This window comes from Nannobrachium achirus (genome assembly GCF_963921795.1).
Source record: "Nannobrachium achirus genome assembly, chromosome: 4".
In the NCBI taxonomy this organism is placed as follows: domain Eukaryota; kingdom Metazoa; phylum Chordata; class Actinopteri; order Myctophiformes; family Myctophidae; genus Nannobrachium; species Nannobrachium achirus.
The window spans coordinates 67,732,067-67,756,763 of record NC_137813.1 but is presented as its reverse complement, the minus strand read 5'-3'; the positions used below and the strand labels follow the sequence as shown (position 1 = coordinate 67,756,763).

The following is a 24,697-nucleotide window of genomic DNA, read 5'->3' as shown; positions in this document are numbered from 1 at the left end:
GCACACTAACATGACTGGCTAACTGTCATTTTATAGATTCCAGTCTGGAATTCCCCCAGTGGGGGGAGTCAGAGACAAGCTGTTTATAAGAAGAGGGCCATTTCTTGTAAATGCTTTTTTCTTTTTTTCTTTATGGACACAAGCAGTGGTGTGTTCTATACTTTTTTTGAGGGCATATTATAATCTATGATATCTGCGGCTATTCGTGTGACCAGCGCTTACGCCAGTGCATAATGCCTATCAAATACGCTACTTTGAAAGGTTCACAACGGCATACGCTTTTTAAAAAAAATGTCTTCACAGCATACTCCATATACCCGTGTGACAAGTAGAACACAGCACTGGACGCAAGTGCTTATTTCCGGCAACATGCTGCACATAGACATATACATTAAAACCTGCAACCACAGTTGTATGCTGTTGGCCACTGAGCAGCTCCACTGGAACAGTTACAGGGTTCAAGTCCAATGCCCTGCTCGAGGGCACTTAATGATGGGGCGTCCTGAGTCTGTACAAGTTATACTGTACACATCAACACACGTACAGTTCCCAGAAACAACCCCCATGACCCCGTCACAACCAAAAGTGAAAGTATGCAGCTATCTGCCTTGGTACTATAGGGTAACACATTGTTTAATGATCAGTACACACAAGCCCACGTGAGTCAGAGTACAGGCATGAACCTCCTGGTCAAATATTACATAAAGTCAGTAAAAGGTGGTGCACTCAGTAGCAGTGGTGGAAAAAGTAGGCTACTAAAATGTTTTACTTAAGTAAAAGTATCAATACTGCAATACAGAAATACTCTGTTGCAAGTAAAAGTCCAGAATAAAAATTTTACTTGGGTAAAAGTAGCCTACTTTTGGCATCAAAATGTACTTAATGTAGGCCTACTAAAAGTAAAATTACAAAATGTTTGTAGATTGGCTATTTTCAAATAGCCTATAGGTATAACGTAGGGATAAAGTGGTTTATGTATGTTTTATAATATTATGATAATATTATATAATATTATGGTTTTCAAATAAATGTAGTGGAGTAAAAGTACAGTAATTTTGGATCTGGAGCTGTAGTGGAGTAGAAGTAAAAGTATTGGAAATTGGAAATTCTCAATGTTAAGTAAATGTACTTTGTTACTTTACACCACTGCTCAGTGGGTTTAAATCCTCTTCTTTGTCACTCTTCTGAGTCTGTCACTCTTCTGAGTGTCACTCTTCTGACATTATTTTGTTTTGTTTTAAATCATATGAAGATGCAGTGTCTAAAGTCAAAAATGAATCGAGAGCTTTTCAAATGATGCCACACACATTTCCAGGCCGATGATGACAGTTCTATTGTCAAATGTAGGATGTTTCAAAGACTGCTTATAGTCGCTGCAGAAAGGTGGTCAAACAAACGACTTCCCACAGCTGCAAGGTTCAAGGAGGTTGTTATTGTTACAGTAGAGCTGAGCTTGTGCATGAGAGTGAAATGTATTTTTAGTTTGGCTCCTCAGACATTGTAATAGTCATTAAAGAGACAAATATCCGCAACTTATACGCATCAACAACAACAACAACAACAACAACAACAACAGCAGCAGCAACAATGGGCTCCCAGAAACAACAGCATTACAGGGTCACAGGGGATGTTTCAAACATACCCTGTGACCCCGACACCCCGTCACAACCAAAAGTGAAAGTATGCAGCTATCTGCATTGGTACTATATAGGGTAACACATGTCACAACATCATGTTTAATGATCAGTACACACAAGCCCACGTGAGTCAGCGTACAGGCATGACCTCCTGGTCAAATATTACATAAAGTCAGTAAAAAGTGGTGCACTCAGTAGCAGGGGTGGAAAAAGTAGGCTACGAAAATGTTTTACTTAAGTAAAAGTATCAATACTGCAATACAGAAATACTCTGTTACAAGTAAAAGTCCAGAATAAAAAATGTACTTGGGTAAAAGTAGCCTACAAGTTTTGGCATCAAAATGTACTTAATGTACTAAAAGTAAAATTACAAAATGTTTGTAGATTGGCTATTTTCAAATAGCCTATAGGTATAACATAGGGCTAAAGTGGTTTATGTATGTTTTATATATTACGATTTATATCTACAAAGTAACTAGTAACCAACGTTTTCAAATAAATGTAGTGGAGTAAAAGTACAGTATTTGGATCTGAGCTGTAGTGGAGTAAAAGTATTGGAAATTGGAAATACATTTTAAGTAAATGTTACCCACTGCTCAGTGGGTTTAAATCCTCTTCTTTGTCACTCTTCTGAGTCTGTCACTCTTCTTATTATTTTGTTTTGTTTTAACCCATTTAGGCCTAGAATTATTGAATGCTTTAACCAGTGAAAAATAGCAGATATACAAGCTCACAGCGCGGCACCGAGTGCCGCGCTGCGAGCTGCGAGCTGCGAGCTGCGAGCTGCGAGCTGCTATTTTTGAGAAAAAAAAATGTTTGCAAATCTTTAAATATATGTATTTTCAAAGCGAACGTTTGTAACTAAAATTTTGCTTCTGGGTGGTCCCTGGAACTAGATATTTTGAAATGGGGGTCCGTGGCCAAATAAATATCATTTTGGGGGTCCTTCACATGAAAAGGTTTGAGCACCACTGACATAGTAGTCTCTCAAGAACAGACTAACTGAGCTCCAGTTGAAGTGAAAAGGATCTTTTCTTTGACGATGGCTGGCCAGATTGATGACATAGAAACCTAGGTTTTTTCCAAAAATCTTAGAAGGATTCAAAAGACACTTATAGAATCGGGTCAAAATTCAAATTTTCACGATTTTTCAAAAATAGCAGATCTACAAGCGAGTGCCGCGCTGTGAGCTTGTATATCTGCTATTTTTTTTTATATTTAAAGCATAAACTATTGCGTCATAATATGTTCAGGCCTAAATCATATGAAGATGCAGTAAATGTAGCCTACTTTTTCAAATGATGCCACACAACTTTGTATGATGTTTCAAAGAGTGCTTAGTTGCTGCAGAAAGGTGGTCAAACGAGCCTGCAGAAGAGGGAGAATTCCCACAGCTGCCAGGTTCAAGGAGGTTGTTATTGTTACAGTAGAGCTGAGCTTGTGCATGAGAGTGAAATGTATTTTTAGTTTGGCTCCTCAGACATTGTAGCAGTGTATGTAATAGTCATTAAATACACACACATATCTGCAACTTATACACATCAACAACAACAGCAGTAACAACAGCTCCCAGAAACAACATGTTTCTTGTGGTTGATGATGTGTATAAGTTGTGGATACCTTGTGCCTTGATTTATTTGTATTCCCTCATTAGCCTACTGTCTTTTTATTTGCTTATTTTGTTTTGTTATTATATGAGGATGCAATGTATATGTCACAGTTTTTTTGAGATTCAGTAAGATTGAGACCAGGAGCGCTCGTTTTTTGGGCTCAAGGTGAGCAAGCAGCGGTGCCTCCTTCGGGGAACTAGGAATAGTTTTGTTACCTAACCTAGTTTCTGAGGTTAGGGTTAGGATTAGGGTTAGGTTTAGGCATAGTTTTACTGAGGTTAGGTTTAGGATTAGGGTTAGGTTTAGGCATAGTTTTACTGAGGTTAGGGTTAGGATTAGGGGGGAGCATTACAGGGTCACAGGGGTTGTTTCAAACAACCTCTGTCACCCCGTCACAACCAAAAGTGAAAGTATGCAGCTATCTGCCTTGGTACTAGGGAAACATAATGTTTAATGATCAGTACACACAAGCCCACTTGACTCAAAGTACAGGCATGACCTCCTGGTCAAATATTACATAAAGTCAGTAAAAAGTGGTGCACTCAGTAGGGCTGCCACGATTTTACGGGACGATTAATTGTCACACAAATAATTGTGATTAAAAATGTAATTGTGTTTTTGTCGTTGAACACTGGAGCATATGAATAGAAATTACATTTCTGTTTGGCTTTGAAGTTGCACAGGGCAGATATGACAAATAACCTAAATATACAAAGGAATGACTGGTATAACAACATTATTCTTTATATATTTTATATCTACAAGCTGGATGGACATGGACAAACATGGAAATGATTATGACAATTATGCAAAAATAATTGCGATTACCTCAAATAATTGCTATTAAATGATTATGTAATAATCGTGACAGACCTAGCCAGCACTCAGTGGGTTTAAAGTAAACCCTAGCATCCGTGTTCTGGAGAAAACCTTTTCAGCAATGATATTTAATGTAGAGCAAAACAGACCAGACAACCATGCAGTCCAGGGTTTAAGTTGTTAACTTTAACCTTAACCATGTCACAATAAAGACTTTTGAATCATCTTCCAACTGAACAGTGTGTGTTGGGCTTTCAGCAACTTAATTCCATTGCTACAGTGTGTTACATAACGTTTGTTCAACTGGAAAAAGATACACAGTATGATTTTAGGACTATGGGGTTGTCTTTGGCGTTGTGTAGCTGTTTTTGTGTTGTAGGTTGTGTAATTGTGTGAATGGTTGGTGGTGCGTTGCCTGTTGGCGAATCTTTGCTCGATTGTTTGCCTGTTTTTGCTGAAACGTCTCCCTCCCCCATCCAGTATGAGAGCAGCCTTCTCTCTCTCTCTCTCTCTCTCTCTCTCTCTCTCTCTCTCTCTCTCTCTCTCTCTCTCTCTCTCTCTCTCTCTCTCTCTCTCTCGCTCTCTCTCTCTCTCTCTCTCTCTCTCTGTGTTTCCTGCTGCCTCAGATGCATCCGCTTTCCCAACACAGACTCCAGGCCTCAAGTCACCACTGGCCGCAAAACAATCACTTGATTGAGTTGATGTTTATTTGACCAGAAGTACTGAACAATAATTAACATCTCACACGCACGCACGCGCGCGCGCACACACACACACACACACACACACACACACACACACACACACACACACACACACACACACACACACACACACACACTGTTATTATTTTCAATTCTTTATTTTTATTTATGACAATGTTTATTAAGGTAAGAAAATCAAATGTAAAAGTTTGGGGAAAATGAATGGAATCCTATGGAGAACATACTGCTTTTGGTACCAGAACAGCACAACTAGCAGCCAAACATAGGAACTTTTAGTTCCGTGTTTGCCTCATGTTAAATCCGGACAACTGGACCCCTGAACAGGGTACTGTGGGGGGCGGGGCTGGAGGCCCTCTGAATCCATTTCACAGACACAGGCAGTGGCGTCAGTTAGCAAAAGCTAGGGTATGGCAAAGATGGGAGTCCTTATGTGAAAAAGAATGTGTTTTCCCTGGGTTTCTAGGGTTTCTTGGGCTGGATATGGCAGCCTGGAACGGTTGTTCAAGTGCAGCTAAACTTGACATGTTAGTAAACGTACCACAATTAACAATAATGCATTGCACCTGTGCAGCTGACCTGTGGAACCTGGGAATATACCATTTTGCCAAGATGGGGAGGATACAAGTGTGGAGAATATAATTATAATACCTTGTTAAAGTGACCATTTTGTTAAATTTTGAATTTGTAGTTATTTTACTGTTTTACAACATAACACTGGACTGTTTTTTTTTTTTTTTTTTTTTTTGCACAAGGATTATATTTATTAATTGTCCGTCATCATGAGGGTGTCATGTCGCAGAGCTAGGTGAGGTGCAGGCTATCTCTTTCCCTCTCTCTCTCTCTCTCTCAGCTTACATGGATTTCCAGTAGGCTAATTCATTCCTTTGGCTTGCTGGATATTTAATACTCATTATTTGGGAGTTTTGGTTTATTTTGTCACATGTAGGCTATTCATCTAGGCCAGGGTTCCTCAATTAGTTTTCCCCAAGGGCCGAATTATGTCTAGGGTACCAAGCCGAGGACCACAACATTGCAGGGGACGACGGTGGCGTTCCCGCTACTCCAGTGACAGTTCAGATATCGTCGTTGTCGGGTGAAAATCTTGTATGTCCAAAACCGTTTTGCATTTATCATTTAAAAATGATTTAAACTAGTGAAAACAGCCAATCTACACACAATGCCTCGCGGTGCGAGGCGTTGTGTGCTTGTAGATCTGCTGTTTTCACTACTTTTGTGCGACGGCCTTGCATGATGAAGCAGGGCTTTACTTTGCGAAAGAACTTGTACAAATTTGGAGATACGAGGTTTCCACCCGACAACAACAATATACTAGTGTTGTTGCTGCTCTTATACCACCATTATTACTGGGGTTGGTGGGGGCCAGACAGTAGCCCCCCGCGGGCCGCAAATGGCCCGCGGGCCGCCTATTGGGGAACCCTGATCTAGGCTGTGAATCAAGTCTCGGGTTTGCGCACCTTGTGATGCGCTGCCAGTGCTTTTTTTTCCTCTTTTCTCTCTCTCTCTCACTTCACTTGTGTTTGATCACCTCTTCTCTGTCAAACATTGAATCATACAAACATTGAAACATTTTAAATAGGCCTATAGCCTACGTTGAAAGTACAGTAGGCCGACTGTAATGTAAGTTATATAAATAAAATGTTCTGCAAGATTAACAAAAAGCAGCGGGTAATACAAACAACACCATTACTCACGCTATCCTAAACGTTCTGCCAGATAAACAAAAAGCAACAGGTAATACAAAACATACAGACACCATTACTCACGCTATCCTAAACGTTCTGCCAGATAAACAAAAAGCAACTGGTAATACAAAACATACAGACACCATTACTCACGCTATCCTAAACGTTCTGCCAGATAAACAAAAAGCAACTGGTAATACAAAACATACAGACACCATTACTCACGCTATCCTTGATTTAGACTTTTCATGTTTACAACAAGACTACATGATGATAATTATGGGAACAAAGACAATTACTGTCTGTCAATGTTTCTGTCGTCCAAAGAAATCCTCATTCCAATCTCAAATCACAAATGATGATTAATGCAGGACGACTGTAAACCCCGGTCACGGAAAAATAAATAAATAAATAGCCCAGTCAATGTATAGCCAATAGGCTACAGTAGCTTATAATATGTTTTAAGAGGCTTCTTCTTCTTCTGCTTCACTTCAACAACTATTCTTCTTCTTCGGTGGTTCTTCTCTTTTAACGACTATACACGGGTTTCCAACGCCCCATAGTGCATTGCGCAGACGTTGTACCGAGCTTCCGGCGCCACAGCCGAGTGTGATTTACAAGCTCACAACGGGTTGCATCTGCGACGCGACGTGAGCTTGTATGTCTGCTGTTAAACTGGAAGTGTGGTCCAAATAATCTCCAGTAAACTCCCGCGGAGACAGGTGTATAAACCAAAATAGGAGGGGCTGCTTAAAAAGCAACTCGCGGGGAAAAAGCAGCAGGAGCACTCGAAAAATTAGACAGAAGGCGGAGCTAGGCTCGCAGCACTTTCGTTGGACAAGGTGCCGTCGGCGTGGCAAAGGATGTGAATTGAGCGCACCATGATCACGTGGCTTTCAGGGCAATTTCGACAGCTCACATTGGGTTTTGCGTTTAAAATAACATGTGAACAAAGAACACACATTTATTTGGTCATTGTAATCCCTGTTGCAGGCTATAACTGCCTCCAAATGTTGCATGGGAATAGATTTGCTTCTTTTTCTTGCTTGTTCAGACTTCGTTTTTTGGCCTTCGATCTTGTAGGAATCAGATGTAGGTTGATGATCAGACTGAGGGAGATGCAGAGAGATGGATCTGCTGCTTGGTTCAACAGGTCTTGAAGCTTTGAAAACAATCCACAATGCATTCTGTTCAGTACTTTTGTTCTTACGGTAAAAAACTAAATCTGTTTAGTTGTACATTTCTGTTTACCAATTGGAGAAAGCACTAACACATTGTTGTTGTGGCCAGTAGGGACACATGTGGCCAGCAGAGGGACACATGTACTCTCAAGTAACAGGGTGATATTGTACAGTGTTTGGTATAACAATGGCTTTCATAAGTAGCTACACAGTAAAATCATCAGTGTTATTTCAACCATTTGGTTACGTATTGCACTCAGTTTAACACTGAGGGACGTACTGTGTACACTACAGTATGCTACTGTAAGAATGTGTCATTTGATATAACTATAATTCTGCCAGTTTCTTTTGCTAATAAAATGAAAGTGAGTGGCGTGTGAATGCCTACTACTTACCACTCTCTAGTTTACACTTCTCTTTCCTCGGTAAATCACTGGAGGAAAACACATTTAAGTGACATTAGAGACAAAATTGTATTGAAAGATTTCAGTTGGTTATGAATAATTATGTTACTTTTGTATTCATAGCCTGCCTGGATAATATGACTCCTAGTCATTATGAAACTGTTCCATCTCTTAATGTAAAGCAACACAAAAAAAGACGTATTGGACTTTCCTATCAGGAAGCACACAGACAGTGTTGTCTGTCTCACTGCACTGGCTGCCAATATGATGTGATGCTATTTTTATAGACTGAATATTCAAAGTGCCAATAATATACAGTACTCACCCATTCCTACATTGCTCCCCGAGCAAGTTACTGAAAAAAGACACAAGAATGCAAAGTCAACCAAAAGCAATCATGATGTTAATTATGTATTTCAATATTCATTGGAAATACATTATACAGTATCCATATCTCCACTTAAAGTTTTTTTGTACTGTCTATGATTATAATAAATGTTATGTAAGCATTACTTTATAATTACTTTTTCATATTTTTTTAGATCGAGTAACCAAACTCAATCAACACAATTCAGAACAAAATCCCAGTGCAGTGTCCCTTCCACTGGATATTGAGAAGTGCAGTACCTGAATACATCCTCTGGGGGCAGAAGTGGACCTTGTCGCCTGCTGGCATGACTGGAGCTACTGTTACGTAGACGTCTCCACACTGCACACTGCTGATGTCACAGCTGTTTTCCCCAGCAGGGGGGGTGCAGGTGTAGTTGGCACTGCCTGACATATCTACTGTGTAGTTGTAGTTGCCGCCAGGAGAATAACGCCAGTACACCCGCAGTGCGCTGTTGGCCAGTCTGTATAGCTTTATGCCCGATGGACAGCAGGCACCTGTAAGGGACAGCAATGTCTCTTAAGTTATACATCTAATAGTGATCTTATTAAAGCAGCAATTCACGGTTTATGTAGGGATTTCATGGGTGTCCCGCGCAGAAAGCCTGTTTTTGGGCAGGTGTGATATTACACTTTGAGCTTCATGCAATACCTCTTGGCAACCAGTAGTGGCCCTCGACCTTAGGATTTGTATTTCTCAGTAGAAGAGCAGTCTAGTCATTTTGTATTACCACTAGAAGTTTGCGGCCCTTCTGGCCGCAAAAGTCTAGAGTTCAGGCCGCTGCGCGGCCCTCACCGCCATGTTGCGGCAGTGTGGTGTGTGTAATGGCCAAATATGTTTTTTTTGAGAAAAAATAGTTTTTTGAGAAAAAAAAAGTTTTTTGAGAAAAAAAAAGTTTTTGAGAAAAAAAAAATTTCGAGAAAAAAAAATTTTTGAGGAAAAAAAAAGATTTTGAGAAAAAAAAATTGGAAAAAAAAAAGTTTTGAAAAAAAAAATGGTGATGCGATGACGTGGTGTGTTACTGCGATTGAGGTGAAAGAGAAAAGTGGAAAGTTGTGAGCTAACTATTAGCTATTTGTGTGTGTGTGTGTGTGTGTGTGTGTGTGTGTGTGTGTGTGTGTGTGTGTGTGTGTGTGTGCGTGTGTGTGTGTGTGTGTGTGTTCTGGCTACGCCCCCCTCGGTTGAAATTGGATCCGCCGGTCCCATAGCTGGGAATACGAGCCAATGGACGGCGGTCACCGGTCACCATGGCAACGGGGGGCCAATGATAGAGTTAGGGCGGTATTCCGTGAGTTCTACCGACATACATCTGATCTACATCTGATCTAGCTATGAGTTGAGGTGGATGTGAAGTGGGCGTGAATGGGCTTGGAAGTGGGATGCGGCTCTTAGAGGAATGTATATATAAGATACACTACCACAGTGGTTCTCAATCTTTTTTGGCTGCAGTACCCCTTATACTGATTTCTGAAGCCATGTAGGGGGTACATGGCTGACTACTGCAAAATTGACATCATAAGTCCAGTTCCGATGCCAATATGTTCAAAATAAAACAGCATAATGGCAAATAAATACTGCTTTCTATTCAATAACTGTTACTACTAGTAAAGGTATTGATGTTGTTTGGTTTAGAAATGTACAGATGAGCAGGTTCACACAAACTCTGTCAATGTTTTATCATTAACCATAATAATAAAGTACATAATTACCATTTTCTAGTTTTTCTGACGTACCCCCTGCGGTAGCCCTGCGTACCCCTAGGGATACACGTACCCCCATTTGAGAAACACTGCACTACCATACAGATTGTAAAAAAAAAAAAAAAAAAAAAAACGATTTTAAAAGTTATGGATTGCTTATTTAAAACACACTCAGGAAGATTTCACTGTGGACCTTCGTGCTCTGTACTATAGACAAAATAGTCGTAGGCTTTAAGGGACCTCTTTGATTTTGTCACAAGTTATTCCTTGTAAGCAAACTAATTCAATTGTTTTAGGGAAGTTCTATCTCCGTTAGCAGAGACGTCAGCCTGAACTATCTAGACCGGGCAATTAAAACGTCTAATGTCTGATTAACCACTTAACCCTGTATTATACAGTACTTCGTTGTACAATGGTAGTGTGCAAAACAGTGAAAATAGACGATTTTCAGTGACAGAAATTTCAACTCACTGGATGAGAAGCCCTTATAGGTGCACTCAGACTTGTGGCCCGTGCGGCTGTAGGCCTCCATGCCCACGGTGTAGTTGGTGCCACAGGTGATGCATCCCATGAGACAGTGGTAGTCCAAGGTGTGACAGCGGGCATGGCCCCGCGGCGACGTCAGAGAGGTGAGGAACGACGCTGCCCCTCTGGCGTAAGACCATGTGACGTTGCTCATCGCCATGGTCACCTGTTCCACGGTCAGGTTTACTGGGCAACATGGCGCTGGTAAGGGAAGAGAGTGGAACAGTCAGTCAGTACAGAGTGCAGTGTTTTTGTTGAAGCGGTGAAAGCCGCTTCCAAGGAGTGGCTTTGTGTGTCCCGTACATGTCCATATATGGTCATTCCAGTCCAGAATGAACAGGCTTTGTCTGTCCCGTGCATGCAGAATTGAGGATTGGTCAAGCTTCACATGACAATTTGGCCCTCCAGATAAAGTCATTCATTCATTCAGAATTCATAAAAATATAGAACTAAAGAACATAGAAAATATAGATCTAGAACACAGAATGTATAGATCTAGAACACAGATTTCATAGCTCTAGAACACATAGAATAAAGATTCACCGCTTCACTTCGAACCGAGGTTTGATTTTTCTGTATACAGTATCATGCATATCGTTGCTGTCGGGTAGACACCCATCTCCATATAATAACCTTTTTTCAACAGCCTTCTTGATCATGGACATGAAACTCAGGAATTGATTAAATACAAAGGCATGATTTGACTGAAATATCCCGTGGCAACTGATATGAACACTGCAAAAGCATTGTGCAAGAGTCTGGGGTTTGATTTGCATTCAAACTTTTCATCTCTATCTTGAGCTGATCAGATTTGGATGTCTGGTCATTCATTGTTATGACTGGTGAGGATATGTTTTATTCCTGCTTCCAGTCAGACTACATTTCTTTTAGGGGAATGTAGATTGTCTGATATGCTTGATAGTACTATAATTTAAATGTATGTTACCCACATTATCACTGATGTTAATATTCTGGGACGATGTCAAAATGTTTCAAACTGCCTACATACAATGTTAATTTCTTCAACATGCGATGATTCCTGGGGAGCCCTTTTAGTGGCAAATGAGATGATCATCATACTATAGGACAGGGGTGGGCAACTTTGATGATGGCGAGGGCCACTATATTTCCACCTTCACTCCAGAGGGCCACATTGTATATTGCTCTGTCCTACTTTGTCATTTTAGTATCTCATACAATAGAAGCAAAAATAGCAGATCTACAAGCTCAAAACGCATCGCGCTGCGATGCGTTTTGAGCTTGTAGATCGGCTATTTTTGATTCTTTTGAATTGGAATCCTGTATTATTTTTTGTTATTTCTTAATTGGAATCCTGAAATGTAACATTTTGATTTAATTTCAAACGCATTTAGTTATATAGTCATGTTAACATTATGAACCTAAATACAAATACATTGGGCAGCACAGTCAGAATTATGTTTTTTGACTTCTCCAGTGCTTTCAACACTATCCAACCGTCTCTGCTTGCGGAGAAGCTTACGCTGATGGGAGTGGACAAGGGCTTTGTGGCATGGATCACAGACTACCTTTCAGAAAGGCCACAGTCTGTGAGACTGCAGAGCTGTCGGTCTGATGTGCTGGTGAGCAACACGGGGGCCCCGCAAGGAACTGTGCTCTCACTAGTGGTGCGCGGGCCGACCCGGTGCCCCCACCCGCCCGCCAACCCGCCCGCCAGTGGGTGGGTGGGTCAAGGTTTCAGACCTTTTCAGGCGGGCGGCGGGCGGGTGGGTTATCACCACTCTCACGTGCATAAAATAAATAAGAATAATCACCTGTTCTTATTTGCCTTTTATTCTTAATAAGAGTAGGCCTATAAGAATAAGAATTACAACGTTTGAATACGAGCACGAGCGAGCGAGTTTTAAAATGCGCCAGAGAGGAGCGAGGTTTCTCCTCCGCTCCTTGGGGCCGCGAACCACATCTTGCCAACATTTGACACAACGTGAGCACAGCAGAGAAGATGCACAAACAATTCAGCGCGTGTCGCTGATCAGGATTTTCACTTAAATGTCTCTGAGCTCTGACTCTCTGTCATCCACACAAGTCCGTTTATAGCTAAATAGGCTACTTTGTGTCGGTTAAGTTATAACCAGCCAGTCAACGGATACGATTTGAAATGCAACTTTCACAAGTGAGGCGGATTTTTTGACTGAATGAACCAACCACGCTCACCTCGAGTCGCTCCCATCTCTCCAATCTGGTGATTAATCAATAACCAACAGGATTTAATATTGTCCGTCTTTTGCTGTCTGTATATATTTATACAGCGCCTCAGTGCGAGGCGCTGTATAAATATGATTTACATAAAACCGCCATTCTTACCCCGACGATGCCCGGCGATTAGAGAGAATGAACGTCTTTGAATGAATGTATTTTAGGCTAAACCCCAATTTGAACAACACGTTTGTTTATTTAGCCCATGACAATATTGTGCTACTGTAAACATTTCTGTAAAGCGACTTTGGGTACTTAGAAGAACCGTATATAAAGATGAGCTATTGTGGAGAGATGATATATACCATCTTTTTTTTAAAATGCGGGTTGCGGGGCGGGCGGATTAGTTGATTTGTATATTGTTCTGCGGCGCGGGCGCGGGTGGGTTACGTTCCGTGCGGGCTGTGGGTCGTGCGGGTTATGAAAAAAACCTCACCCGCGCAACACTAGCTCTCACCCTTCCTGTTCACTCTCTATACATCGGACTTCCTCTTCAATTCCAAGACCTGTCATCTGCAGAAGTTCTCAGATGATACCGTAGTGGTCAGCAAGATCTCGGGTGACAACACGGCTGAGCACGATGGTGTGGTTAGGGACTTTGTGCAATGGAGCGAGGCTAACCATCTCAGGCTCAACGCAAGCAAGACCAAGGAGATGGTGGTGGACTTCCGCACCTCCAAGAGAGTCCCCCCGGTGCCAAGCACCATTAACGGTGAGGTGGTTGAGCTTGTGGATAACTACAAATTCCTCGGAGTACACCTGAATAGTTCACTGGACTGGTCGGACAATGCACAGGCGATTCACAGCAAGGGGAAAAGCAGGCTGTTCCTCCTGAGAAGACTGAGATCGTTTGGGGTGTGCAATAGGATGCTACAGATGTTCTATCAGTCTGTCATGGCAAGTGTCCTCTTTTTTGGTATAACATGTTGGGGTGGCAACAACAGAGCAGGTGACACGTTTAACCTAAACAGACTGGTGAAGAAAGCAGGCTCTGTCGTCGGGTCCTCTCTGCAGGGGGTGGAGGAAGTAACCAGTGTGCGCACAGCGAGGAAGCTGGATTCCATCTTGGAGAACTCCTCCCACCCCCTCTATCTAGAGATCACCAGTTACTGGAGTAAGAGAGGAAACGACCGCTTTACCTACCCAGGACGGAGATGTGAGAGATTAGGAAAATCTTTTGTACCGGCTGCCCTTAAGCTGTACAACGAGACACATAACGGACGCTTGAAAAGGTCTCCCTTCCTAACTTAGACTGACGGAACCTTTGCTGTATTGACATTGACCTCTAAGGAACTATTGCTGTATTGACTTTGACCCAAAAGGACCGTCCAGGAAGAGTGCTCATGTGCGTCTTGCGGTGACACGCTTCCTAGTTTCTTCTTTTTTCGCACTGATTTTTTTTTACTTTGCACTATTAGTTTGTGTTGTGTTTCTGAGTATTTTTGCTTTGTTTAACAATGACAGTGAGATACTTGTTTGCACTAACTAGCATTGACTGCTATGGTCTTTTTTGCAAGACACTTTATGTATATATACTTATATATTATTCGCCCCCTCTATTGATGCACCTTCTCTTTATTGGTACTGTACTGCTCTTTTTTTGTTCTCTTGTTTCTTTCCCTCTTATCTATTTTTTCTTACGTCTCTGTAACTTTGTAAATAACTGTATACTGCTGTGCTACTACTGGACAACTGAATTTCCCCCTTGGGATAATAAAGGTATCTATCATCTATCTATCTATCTATAAAAAAAATACATTTTAATACTACTATACTAGTCACTACTATAGACTGACGGAATTAAAGCAGGTCATGTTTGGAATTGTAACAGTTGAAATCAATGATATTAACCTGTGGGCCGCATTAAGTGAAGGTGAGGGCCGCATGTGGCCCCCGGGCCGCCAGTTGCCCATGTATGCTATAGGAAGTCTCTCAGACTCTATAGTCATCTTCGACCGGTTACCTGTTTCCAGATCAATGCTGAAGCTGGATAAACTGTCGCCGGCACCGTTGCTTGCCATGGCGGTGATCTGAAATTGGGTGCCACATGGCAGGCTGGCGAAGCTGCAGCTGTCTGAGGCGGTTGTGCAGGTGATGGGGGCAGTGCTACCCTGCTGTGCTGCCACGGTGTAGTTGGCAGCGCGGTTGTTCGCTGTCCAGCTTACGCTGACGTAGTCTCCTGTCTGGTTCACCTTCAGATCCTGTGGCATGCAGGGAGCTGGTGGGGAGAGAGGCCAGGATGAGTTACAGCCTGATTTACACCTTGTCCTATTTAGGGCTGTCACAATTATTACATAATAATCGTCTAATGGTGATTATTTGACATTATCGCAATTATTTTGTCATAATCGTCATAATCGTGAATGTTGAAAAATGTCCGAAATAGTGGAAATAGCCGATCTACAAGCTCACAACGCGTCGCATTGCGACGCGTTTTTTTTTTTTTTTTTTTTTTTTTGTAATTATCAGCGACAAAAACACAATTAAATCGTTAATCGCCAATTATTTGAGTGACAATTAATCGTCATGTAAAATGTAATATCGTGACAGCCCTATTGCCGCGTCGCTCGTTGGAAATCAGCAAGCAGCGCGGTCAAACAATGAAGTGTACATTTGGCATTTGCCTGCAGTGCCTACATAGTCGACTTCTCAGGGTTAACTTCATTCTGAGAGTGTTGTGGTGGAATTCAGATCAATCAATAATCATGAGAAAATGAGGAGACAAGACAATTATATTAGGTGGTGGTGTGGTCAACTTGATGTAAACATGATATCATGGACAGAAGTACAGTTTAACACTCTGGGCAGTGGTAAAGTAGTTCTGCACTAAGCAAAGGAAATCAAACCCTAGTTATACTGGCATTGCAAGGACAAGCTGTAACATAAACAATATCTATCAACCTAGGAAAACATCTTGACTCTTACAGTACATCATGTTATCTGTAATGCATGATGCAGCATAATCTACTCTTACTAACGTCACTCATAATCAATCATGATAATATAATATATACTACTGTTATTAACGTCACGTGATCAATCTCTGACAGTGTACACAGGTAACCAAATGGACCCGTCTGTGTACACTCTCAGATGTAGCACTGAAGGTTTTGTACTCTGTCTTCACACGAAAATGCATCTTAACCCTATATGATGTATGTTTGTGCAGTGTGTGTATGTATGTTATACTATACATTGCTTTTTGGCAATGTGGATTTCTAGGAATTTCCATGCTTTGTTTCAATACATGTGTTTTTGTTATGCATGCGACATACGTAGGTTAGAGTTCTCAAATTCTGCCCGAAACTGACCATACCCGAACCCGACTGACATTTAGGGTAGGGAAGGGCTTAAAATGTATGTTAATTAGTCGGGCCTCGGGCTCAAAGAAAAAATACAATATTTGTTTTTATAATTTTATTACTATTACTATATGATAGACCCGACCATACCCGACCCGACCCGAAGGTTTTCGGGCCGGGTAGGGCCTAAAATGTATGCTAACTAGTAAGGCCGAGTAGGGCCTCGGGCCTGCCCAGTTAGGGCCCAGTTAGGGCCAGGCCTTAATTTTCAGGCCCGTTGAGAACTCTAACGTAGGTACGTGTGTACGTGCGTGAATGCGTGCGTGCACATACCCGTGTCCCTGGTACGAGGCTGGCAGGTGCGGTTGCAGCCTCGGACTTCATTGCAGGGTATCACCCGCACATTGTAGGTGCTGTCACACGTCAGGTCAGAGAGGGCACACACGGGTGCCGTGTCGTTGCACACGACGGTCTCGTCACTGTCCACGGCCCTCGTCTCGTACAGCTGTGCCCCGCGCACAGGGCTCCACATGATCTCCAGGGTCTCTGTGCTCACCAGGCTGACGAGCACGTCCTCTGGGCAACAAGGCACTGTGGTACAGAGGAGATTGAACACATGGTGAAGTGACGTGAGCTCATTTTATACAGCAGGGTTCCCCAATAGGCGGCCCGCGGGCCATTTGCGGCCCGCGGGGGGCTACTGTCTGGCCCACACCAACCCCAGTAATAATGGTGGTATAAGAGCAGCAACAACACTAGTATATCGTCATTGTCGGGTGGAAATATTGTATCTCCAAATTTGTACGTTCTTTCGCAAATCATACAAGGCCGTCGCACAAAAGTAGTGAAAACAGCAGATCTACAAGCACACAACGCCTCGCGGGAGGCGTTGTGTGCTTGTAGATCGGCTGTTTTCACTAGTTTAAATCATTTTTGAAATGATAAATGCAAAACGAACGGTTTTGGACAAACAAGATTTTCTCCCGACAACGACGATATCTGAACTGTCGCTGGAGTAGCGGGAACGCCGGCGTCGCCCCCTGCAATGTTGTGGCCCTCGGCTCGGTACCGTAGACATAATTCGGCCCTTGGGGACAACTAATTGGGGAACCCTGCCCTACACTCTGCCTGTCTGGTCTTTCGAGTCCAGTAACCTTGGACCCTTGGTTATGGTTGCACAGTACCCGTACCGTGGTTTCTACTGCTCAGTCATCAGTGCTCTGCTCTGATCTGGACATTTCCTCACACACACATCCAAGCATACATTTACAAGACAGGCAAAAGTGTTCAGGAAATGGTCACAATAACATGTAATTATTACTTTTCATTGGTAATATTTATAAAACCCAAATACATACTTAAGCACTTCTACTTTCTACTTTCAATATTTCTGAAAATGAAATATGGAGACACAATATTGTTACACAAAGCCCAAGTGCAAAAGTATTGGTACTTAAAGTAAAAGTAGAAAGTACTCATTAGAACAATATCTGCTCTAGATCAAAAGCGAATTGCTCCAAAAAATATATATATGTCACGGTTAGATAGAGAAACGGTTAGATAGAGAAACGGAGCGCTCGTCGTGCGTCGCAGGGCGGAACATGCGGTCGCTTTGATCCACAACAACGTTGCGTCGGCAGGAATGATAGCGCGCACCCCACGGAGGTTAGGGTTAGGGTTAGGGTTAGGGTTAGGCATAGTTTTACTGAGGTTAGGGTTAGGGTTAGGGTTAGAGTAAGGCATAGTAAGCTAATGGCTAAACACAGCCGAGCTGGGCTAGTAAATAAACGAAAGAGAGTCGCAAACGAGTGACGTCAGTGCCTGCACTAGTGAATGGCTGACTGGCTGTTGTCGCCATCTGGTGGTGATTGGTGTGTGGTGAACTACAAAACGAGCGCTCTTACCACAGTCTCACTGAGTTACCCAAACTGACTGTAACATATTATGTTAACGACTTGAACCCCAGTATCCCTATTCTGGGGAGAATGTTCCCCAAGAATAACAGACCTAGATCGACAGTTTTGGGCGAAGAGATTTGGTGTAGAGTGAGAAAAGGAGCGTACCAAGTACAGTTACAATTCAACGTTTTACTAAGTACAGAGGGTTTAAGCTGCAAAGATTCCCCAGCCTTGTGATGGGAGAAAGCTTTCTGGATAACAATCTTAACAGTCCACTATTGTTTTTGTACAATACACCAGATCTCTCGACAAAATATAGGTCTCACAAGCTTTTTCCACTATATTCACTCTCCAGAATAGGGTTGAATTGGCAGTGGTTAAACCGTTACTTACAGGTGGTGTAGTTGAGGGTCACTCCCTCGGGACTGCGGCCAGCATCGTTGTAGGCAAACACATTCAACAGGTAGGTGTAGCCACACATACAGGCGAAGTCGCAGCTGGTGCTGTTGGTGGTGCAGTTCACTTCATCTCCGTCATCTCTCTTGATGAAGGCCTTGTACTTGTCAGCATAGGGTGAGCTATTCCATGACAGCGTACAGTTTCCTGCCTCTGTCTCCTCCACTGCCAAATTCTCTGGTGGACAAGGGACTGGGAATACAGGGTAAAGTTTAGTGTTTAGTGTCCTATAATCCAAATGAACAGCAGTATATAAATCATCCTGAATCAAAGTAATTCAGGGATATGCTGATTCCCTGATGCAGGATATCGAGTTAATGTCAAGTGACTCTTATGAAAAGTAAAACAATTTACTTTTTTTCCTCATCTGTTTGAAATGGATCGGTTTTGAGGGAACTGGCATATTTGTTTTAGAGGGAGAAGGTGACAAGCTCTTAAATGCAAATGGGCTGCCTTTTTTTCTGCCAATAAAGATCATATGTCGATCATTGGAAAATAGCTCCTTAATCAATCTCTCAAAAATGTATTGTAATAAAGGGTACTAACAAATGCAAAGAATTGCTATAACGCATTGTCACCTAACATAAATCAGGAAGTCAGACCTCATTTTCCCCAAATAAAACTATTAAGTATCATACACGTGTTTAAAGAACCAAAAAAGTGATATTTTTGAGTAATCAGTGAAATATCAATGTTTGTTATATGATATATTTGGTAAAAGTCTAATATCATCTCGTATTATTCACTTTGGAAACCAGGGGATGGTTTGATCATTGATAGGGCTGTCACGATATGACATTTCACATGACGATTAATTGTCACTCAAATAATTGGCGATTAACGATTTAATTGTGTATTTGTCGTTGATAATTACATTTCTGTTTGGCTTTTAGGCTTTGAAGTTGCACATGGTAGATATGACACATAACCTAAATATACAAATACATTACTGACATATTTGACAACTTACTACTTAAAAAATAACATTGATAGTGGAAATAGCCGATCTACAAGCTCACAAGCTTGTAGATTGGCTATTTCCACTATTTCTGACATTTTTCAACATTCACGATTATGACGATTATGACAAAATAATTGCGATAATGTCAAATAATCACGATTAGACGATTATGTAATAATTGTGACAGCCCTAATCATTGATACTCACAAGACATGAACACCAGAGGAGGGGATGGATGGCTGGGTCCAGCGTCGTTAGACGCAGTGACTTGGATGGAGTAGTTCTCTCCACAGACCACTGGTGTTAGGGTACAGGCACTGGATGTGGAGTTACACTGCAGGGCTCCAGCCGTGACATGGTATTCCACAGCTATGGATGGATGGATGTTCTGATCCTTGCTCCAGGACACATTCAGTCCTGCAGCATCACCGCCCCAGACCACAGACGCAACGACGGAATCTGGAGTGGGAGGTCCTGTGGCAATCCAAAGAAATATCATTAGTTTGGTCTGACAAATGAAACATTTGATCACATGCACTGTACGTGTTAAACAATGGTTCTCAAGAAGGAAGCACCACCATGATTGTGTAAAAATGGACCCGGAAGGGTCCATTTGGTTCCATTCAGGGACGTGCTGGGCCCCTGATTCAGCCCGGGAAAAAGAGTTGGAGAGGCCCTCATTGCGCGCTATAGAGAGAGATCTCTCTCCATAGCGCTGCTGCTACTCAAAGATTTGCCATTTCAGATCATGACAAACCAGTGGGCCAATTACATGAGTTATATTTCGTCGTTGTCGGGTGGAAACCTTGTACGTCCAAAACCGTTTGTTTTGTATTTATCATTTTAAAAATGATCTAAACTAGTGAAAACAGCCGATCTACAAGCACACAACGAGTCGCACCGCGAGGCGTTGTGTGCTTGTAGATCGGCAAACAGTTACAAACAGTTTTCCCATTAATGTACTTGGTCCCTCTCCCATCTTACGTGTAGTCTGGATGGCCGATGCAGCCTCTCCCTTCCTGCCCTCCGTGTCCCAGGCGTAGACAAAGACGATATAGAGCGAGCCCGCATCCAGGCCGGCAATGGTCTCTTTAAGATTTGAGGTGTTCACTATCACGGTGTTGTTTATGCCGAACTTATGGACACCAACGGAGTAGTTCACTGCATGCTTCACATTGCTCCATGATGCTGTGATGGAGTCGTTGCTGGGAGATGAGGTGGTCAGCACAGGAGCAGGCAACACTGTGGGGTGGAGAATAGAGCAAGGAATGTTGTCAAATCAAATGATGTCTCTTGCATCCTGGACTGAATCCATTCTTAAGTAAGGATGGAGCCCTAAACAAGGGTAGCTCGATAACCCGATAACAGATTTATTGAGTACCCGTTATCAATAAGCTTTGGGCTTATCAAGCTTGTTATGGAGCATAGCGGCCCATGCCGTCATGTTTAAACAATCAAGACAAGAGGCGATCAAGACATTATTACAGTACTATTCATAATATAAAGCCATTTAACACTTATTGCACACTAATGAATGATTGTTTTAATGAGATTTGTTACTTTTGTCAATTATCATCTTCATAGATAATGGTCAGCAACAAACTCCTAGTCACAAAAACTGGCTAATAAAAAAAGATATCAGTTATGTTCTCAATTTGTCGTCTCATTTCCACAAATTATTAGAAAAAGGATGGATGCATGATGATCAGTTAATCGTTTATCATTTAGTGACAGTGAGATTCATCATAGAGGAAAATTCTCTGTGTTCATTTATCCATGTGTAACTGAGTTAAATGGACACATGGGTTTTTACACTGCAGTCACAGGTAGTGTTTGAAATGCTTATGTTGTTTACTGTCACTGTATATAACATTTGTTCAAATACTGGGCTTTCTTATTTCTCTGAAATTACCCCCACCCGTTCACTCAGATCAGCCAACTCAGGGATGCTTACAGAACCCTCGCTAAAAACCCCAGGGCAGAAATCCACTCGTCCGAGACAGCTTGCCCACCTGGCCCCCAAGTTGTGGAATAAACTCCCTGTCGCACTTAGAATAACGGACTCACTCGCTAGCTTTCGCCGTGGACTGAAGACTCACATTTTCAGACTCCACCTAAACCCTTAGCACTACTGATTTTTTTTTCTAGATCGATATCCATTTGCATTTGTTATATTGCTGTTGATGTACTGACATATTATCTTGTTTATTATTGTGATGTTTTATCTGCTTATTGTAAGTCACTTTGGATTAAAAGTGTCTGCTAAATGCCTTAACTGTAAACTGTAATTGAGAAAGACAACCAGGAGCTGTTGTAAACAGCATGCATTGTCAGAATGAGGTCAGCTTTTTGTGTTTTGCATACTGAGGTCAGATGAAGTTACAACTAATACAGAAAAGGCCTGATATATATGTCACATGTATATTTATGTCAGTTATATCATAAGTGGATCAAACCAATGTTGACCTTAGAGCAGGTTACTTGGGCCTATATTCTTTTGTGCTAATTTTAGACAATAAGGAATATCAGATAACAAGGGAGGTGGAAGGCTAGGTGGCAATCATTTTTTTTCCAAGTGAACGCGTAACACATTTCTGTTTGAAACAAGCCCTCAGAAAGTTATTTCCTACATTATGTCCTAGGGCATTCACCAAATATTCGAATATTCGAATATCAAAATCACTATTCGACGTTGTTCACCGAATATTCGCTTATTATTATTATTATTATTATTATTTTTTTTTTATTGTTTTCTCTTTAAAAAAAATATTGTTTATAAAGCTTGGCAAGATAGGAAGTCATAAGCATTAGTTGTCAATGGCCCTGGTGGATGAATTTGTTAATGCTCTATACCAGGGTTTCTCAAACCTTTTTAGGCTGTGACCCCCAAAATAAATTTGAACTGGGGACCCCCACCCTGACAAGCACTTGGAATTGTAGGTATTACATTTAATGTGACTCGGTTCTGCAGGTAAACTTTGCGAGGCGTTGTGAGCATGTAGATCGGCTATTTTCACAATGTTCGCCTCTTGCTTACTTAATATTTGACAGTTTGGCCAGTACTTTTGAAAATTCGACTATTCAAATACTTTGAAGTTGAATAATTCGAATACAAAAAAACACTATTCGTGAATGCCCTATTTATTATGTCCCCCCTGTCCATAAAATATGTTTTTCAAACTACATGAGGCATAACAGTACCTGTCTTTCCTTCCACAGAGGTGGACGGCTGGCTGCGGCCATCAGCGTTCTTAGACATGATGCTGAGTGAGTATGCGGTGTACGGTTCAAGGGATCCCAGCTGTGCAGGCGAGGAGGTCACATGGTCTTCGCGGAAGAAGCCAGCGTTGTTCTCAATACGTATGATGAACCCAGTGGCGTTGGCGACCGTGGTGAACTCCACCATCAAGGTTGTGCTGTCTTTTGCCTTCACTACGTCAATAGGATCCATCACCTCGGGAGCTAAAGACAGTTAATGCACACAATTAGTTCAGATGAAAAAACATGTGGGAAGAAGAAAAGTAAATGAATTTAGTAAATGCCCATGATAGAAAACGTAATCAAACGCAACCAGGCACCTTGCATTGCACGAGAGGTACAGTACTGTATGCAGAAAATAAAGGCAACGATATTTCATAATATACCTCTTGGCTGAATTTGGACAAATCTCTTCGTGAACAGTAAAATGTTCCTGTCTATACAGTTGCCTGAAAGCTGAAGATAACTTGAATCCATTTTAAAGGCCTATACTGTACACAAAAGTGCCTTCCTTGGTGTCAGACCGCCATTCCGAAACACCGCCATTCCGAACATTGACTAGGGTTAGGGTTAGGGTTAGGGTTAGGGGTAGGGTTAGGGGTAGGGTTAGGGTTAGTTAGGGTTAGGGTTAGGGTTAGGGTAAGGGTTAGGGTTAGGGTTAGGGTTAGGGTTAGGGGTAGGGTTAGGGTTAGGGTTAGAAGTCAATGTTCGGAATGGCGGTGTTTCGGAATGGCGGGGTATAACCCCTTCCTTCTACATTTACAGCAATGGATATGAGCTGGGTATTCGAGGCATGTGAAGAGGTGAGAACTGTGCACATACAGTACATTAAATGTCTCTAAGTTTAGAGAACCTCTAAAACTGTAGTAGAAATACACAGACGATCCAAACCTACATAAGCCCCAATGTTATGCTATTCTCTACTATTCCTGTTTTCTACCCAAAACTCTCTAACTCTAAATTGTAAATCTACAGTAGTTAGTTGTCTAAGTTTCTAATAACACTCTTTGTTATAGACAAAGCCACCACTGTAACTCACCGGTGGAAGCCTCCAAAGTGATTGGTGCTTCGCAGCGTTCAGGAGTGCTAGTGGTGCTGTTGCTGCTGCCTCTGCTGTGGCTGCTGCGACGCCTGCGCCTCTCGCAGATAGCTTCGACCGTAATGGTATAGCTGCTGCTGGGGGTGAGATCGCGCAGGGTGCCCATCACAACATTGGGACCATACGTTGCGGTAGTAGTGCTGAGTGCTGTGTTTTCTGGTACAGCGGTGAGCTTGGTGGCTCGCGAGTGCTCTGTCCATGACACAATCATGCTTCCTGAATCCGATGCCCATAATTCTGTTTCGAAAGCTGTGAAATGACATCATTCATTTATGAGGAGATCAAACACAAATTTTGGCAAAATAAACAATTTGTCTGTTTTCATTCAGTTGCTTCATTAAGATGCAACGCCTGCATTATTTTGTTTTGTTTCATAACTATGTTTGTAATTATTATGACAAGCATTATGATGTATGAGACCAATGATTCCGATCACAAATGTAGGCTATAACCTGACATGAACCAGTGCCTGCAGTATGTGTGTCAGGCTGTACAAGATTGTGCCTTTGTGTCAGGGCCGGATCTAGCCTTTAGCACTAGGTGGGGCAGGAAGAAATGATAGGGAGGTCACCTCCAGCCCACGCCGTGGGCGGGAAAAAGAATGGGCAGACAAACCCCCTAAAACACCCGAAATGCATAGAAAACTAAGCATTGTGGCACACTTGTACCTATAACACGCAGAGGTGTCAAGTAACTAAGTACTTTTACTCAAGTACTGTACTTAAGTACACTTTTGAGTTATTTGTACTTTACTTGAGTATTTCCAATTTCCAATACTTTTACTTCTACTCCACTA

At 42.0% G+C, this 24,697-nt stretch overlaps 1 protein-coding gene across 1 annotated transcript; it reads right to left on the bottom strand.

Moving 5' to 3' along the window:
• Positions 1-8,076: 8,076 nt before the first annotated feature.
• On the bottom strand, positions 8,077-24,112 carry LOC308283149 (fibronectin type III domain-containing protein 7-like; the record flags this gene model as incomplete). Its single annotated transcript, XM_080723530.1, has 10 exons — positions 8,077-8,108; positions 8,707-8,964; positions 10,639-10,893; positions 14,891-15,145; positions 16,563-16,820; positions 18,521-18,775; positions 19,752-20,018; positions 20,529-20,786; positions 22,746-23,006; positions 23,842-24,112. The coding sequence occupies 10 exons, from the start codon at positions 24,110-24,112 to the stop codon at positions 8,077-8,079; spliced, it is 2,370 nt and encodes a 789-aa protein (XP_080579656.1).
• Positions 24,113-24,697: the final 585 nt, after the last annotated feature.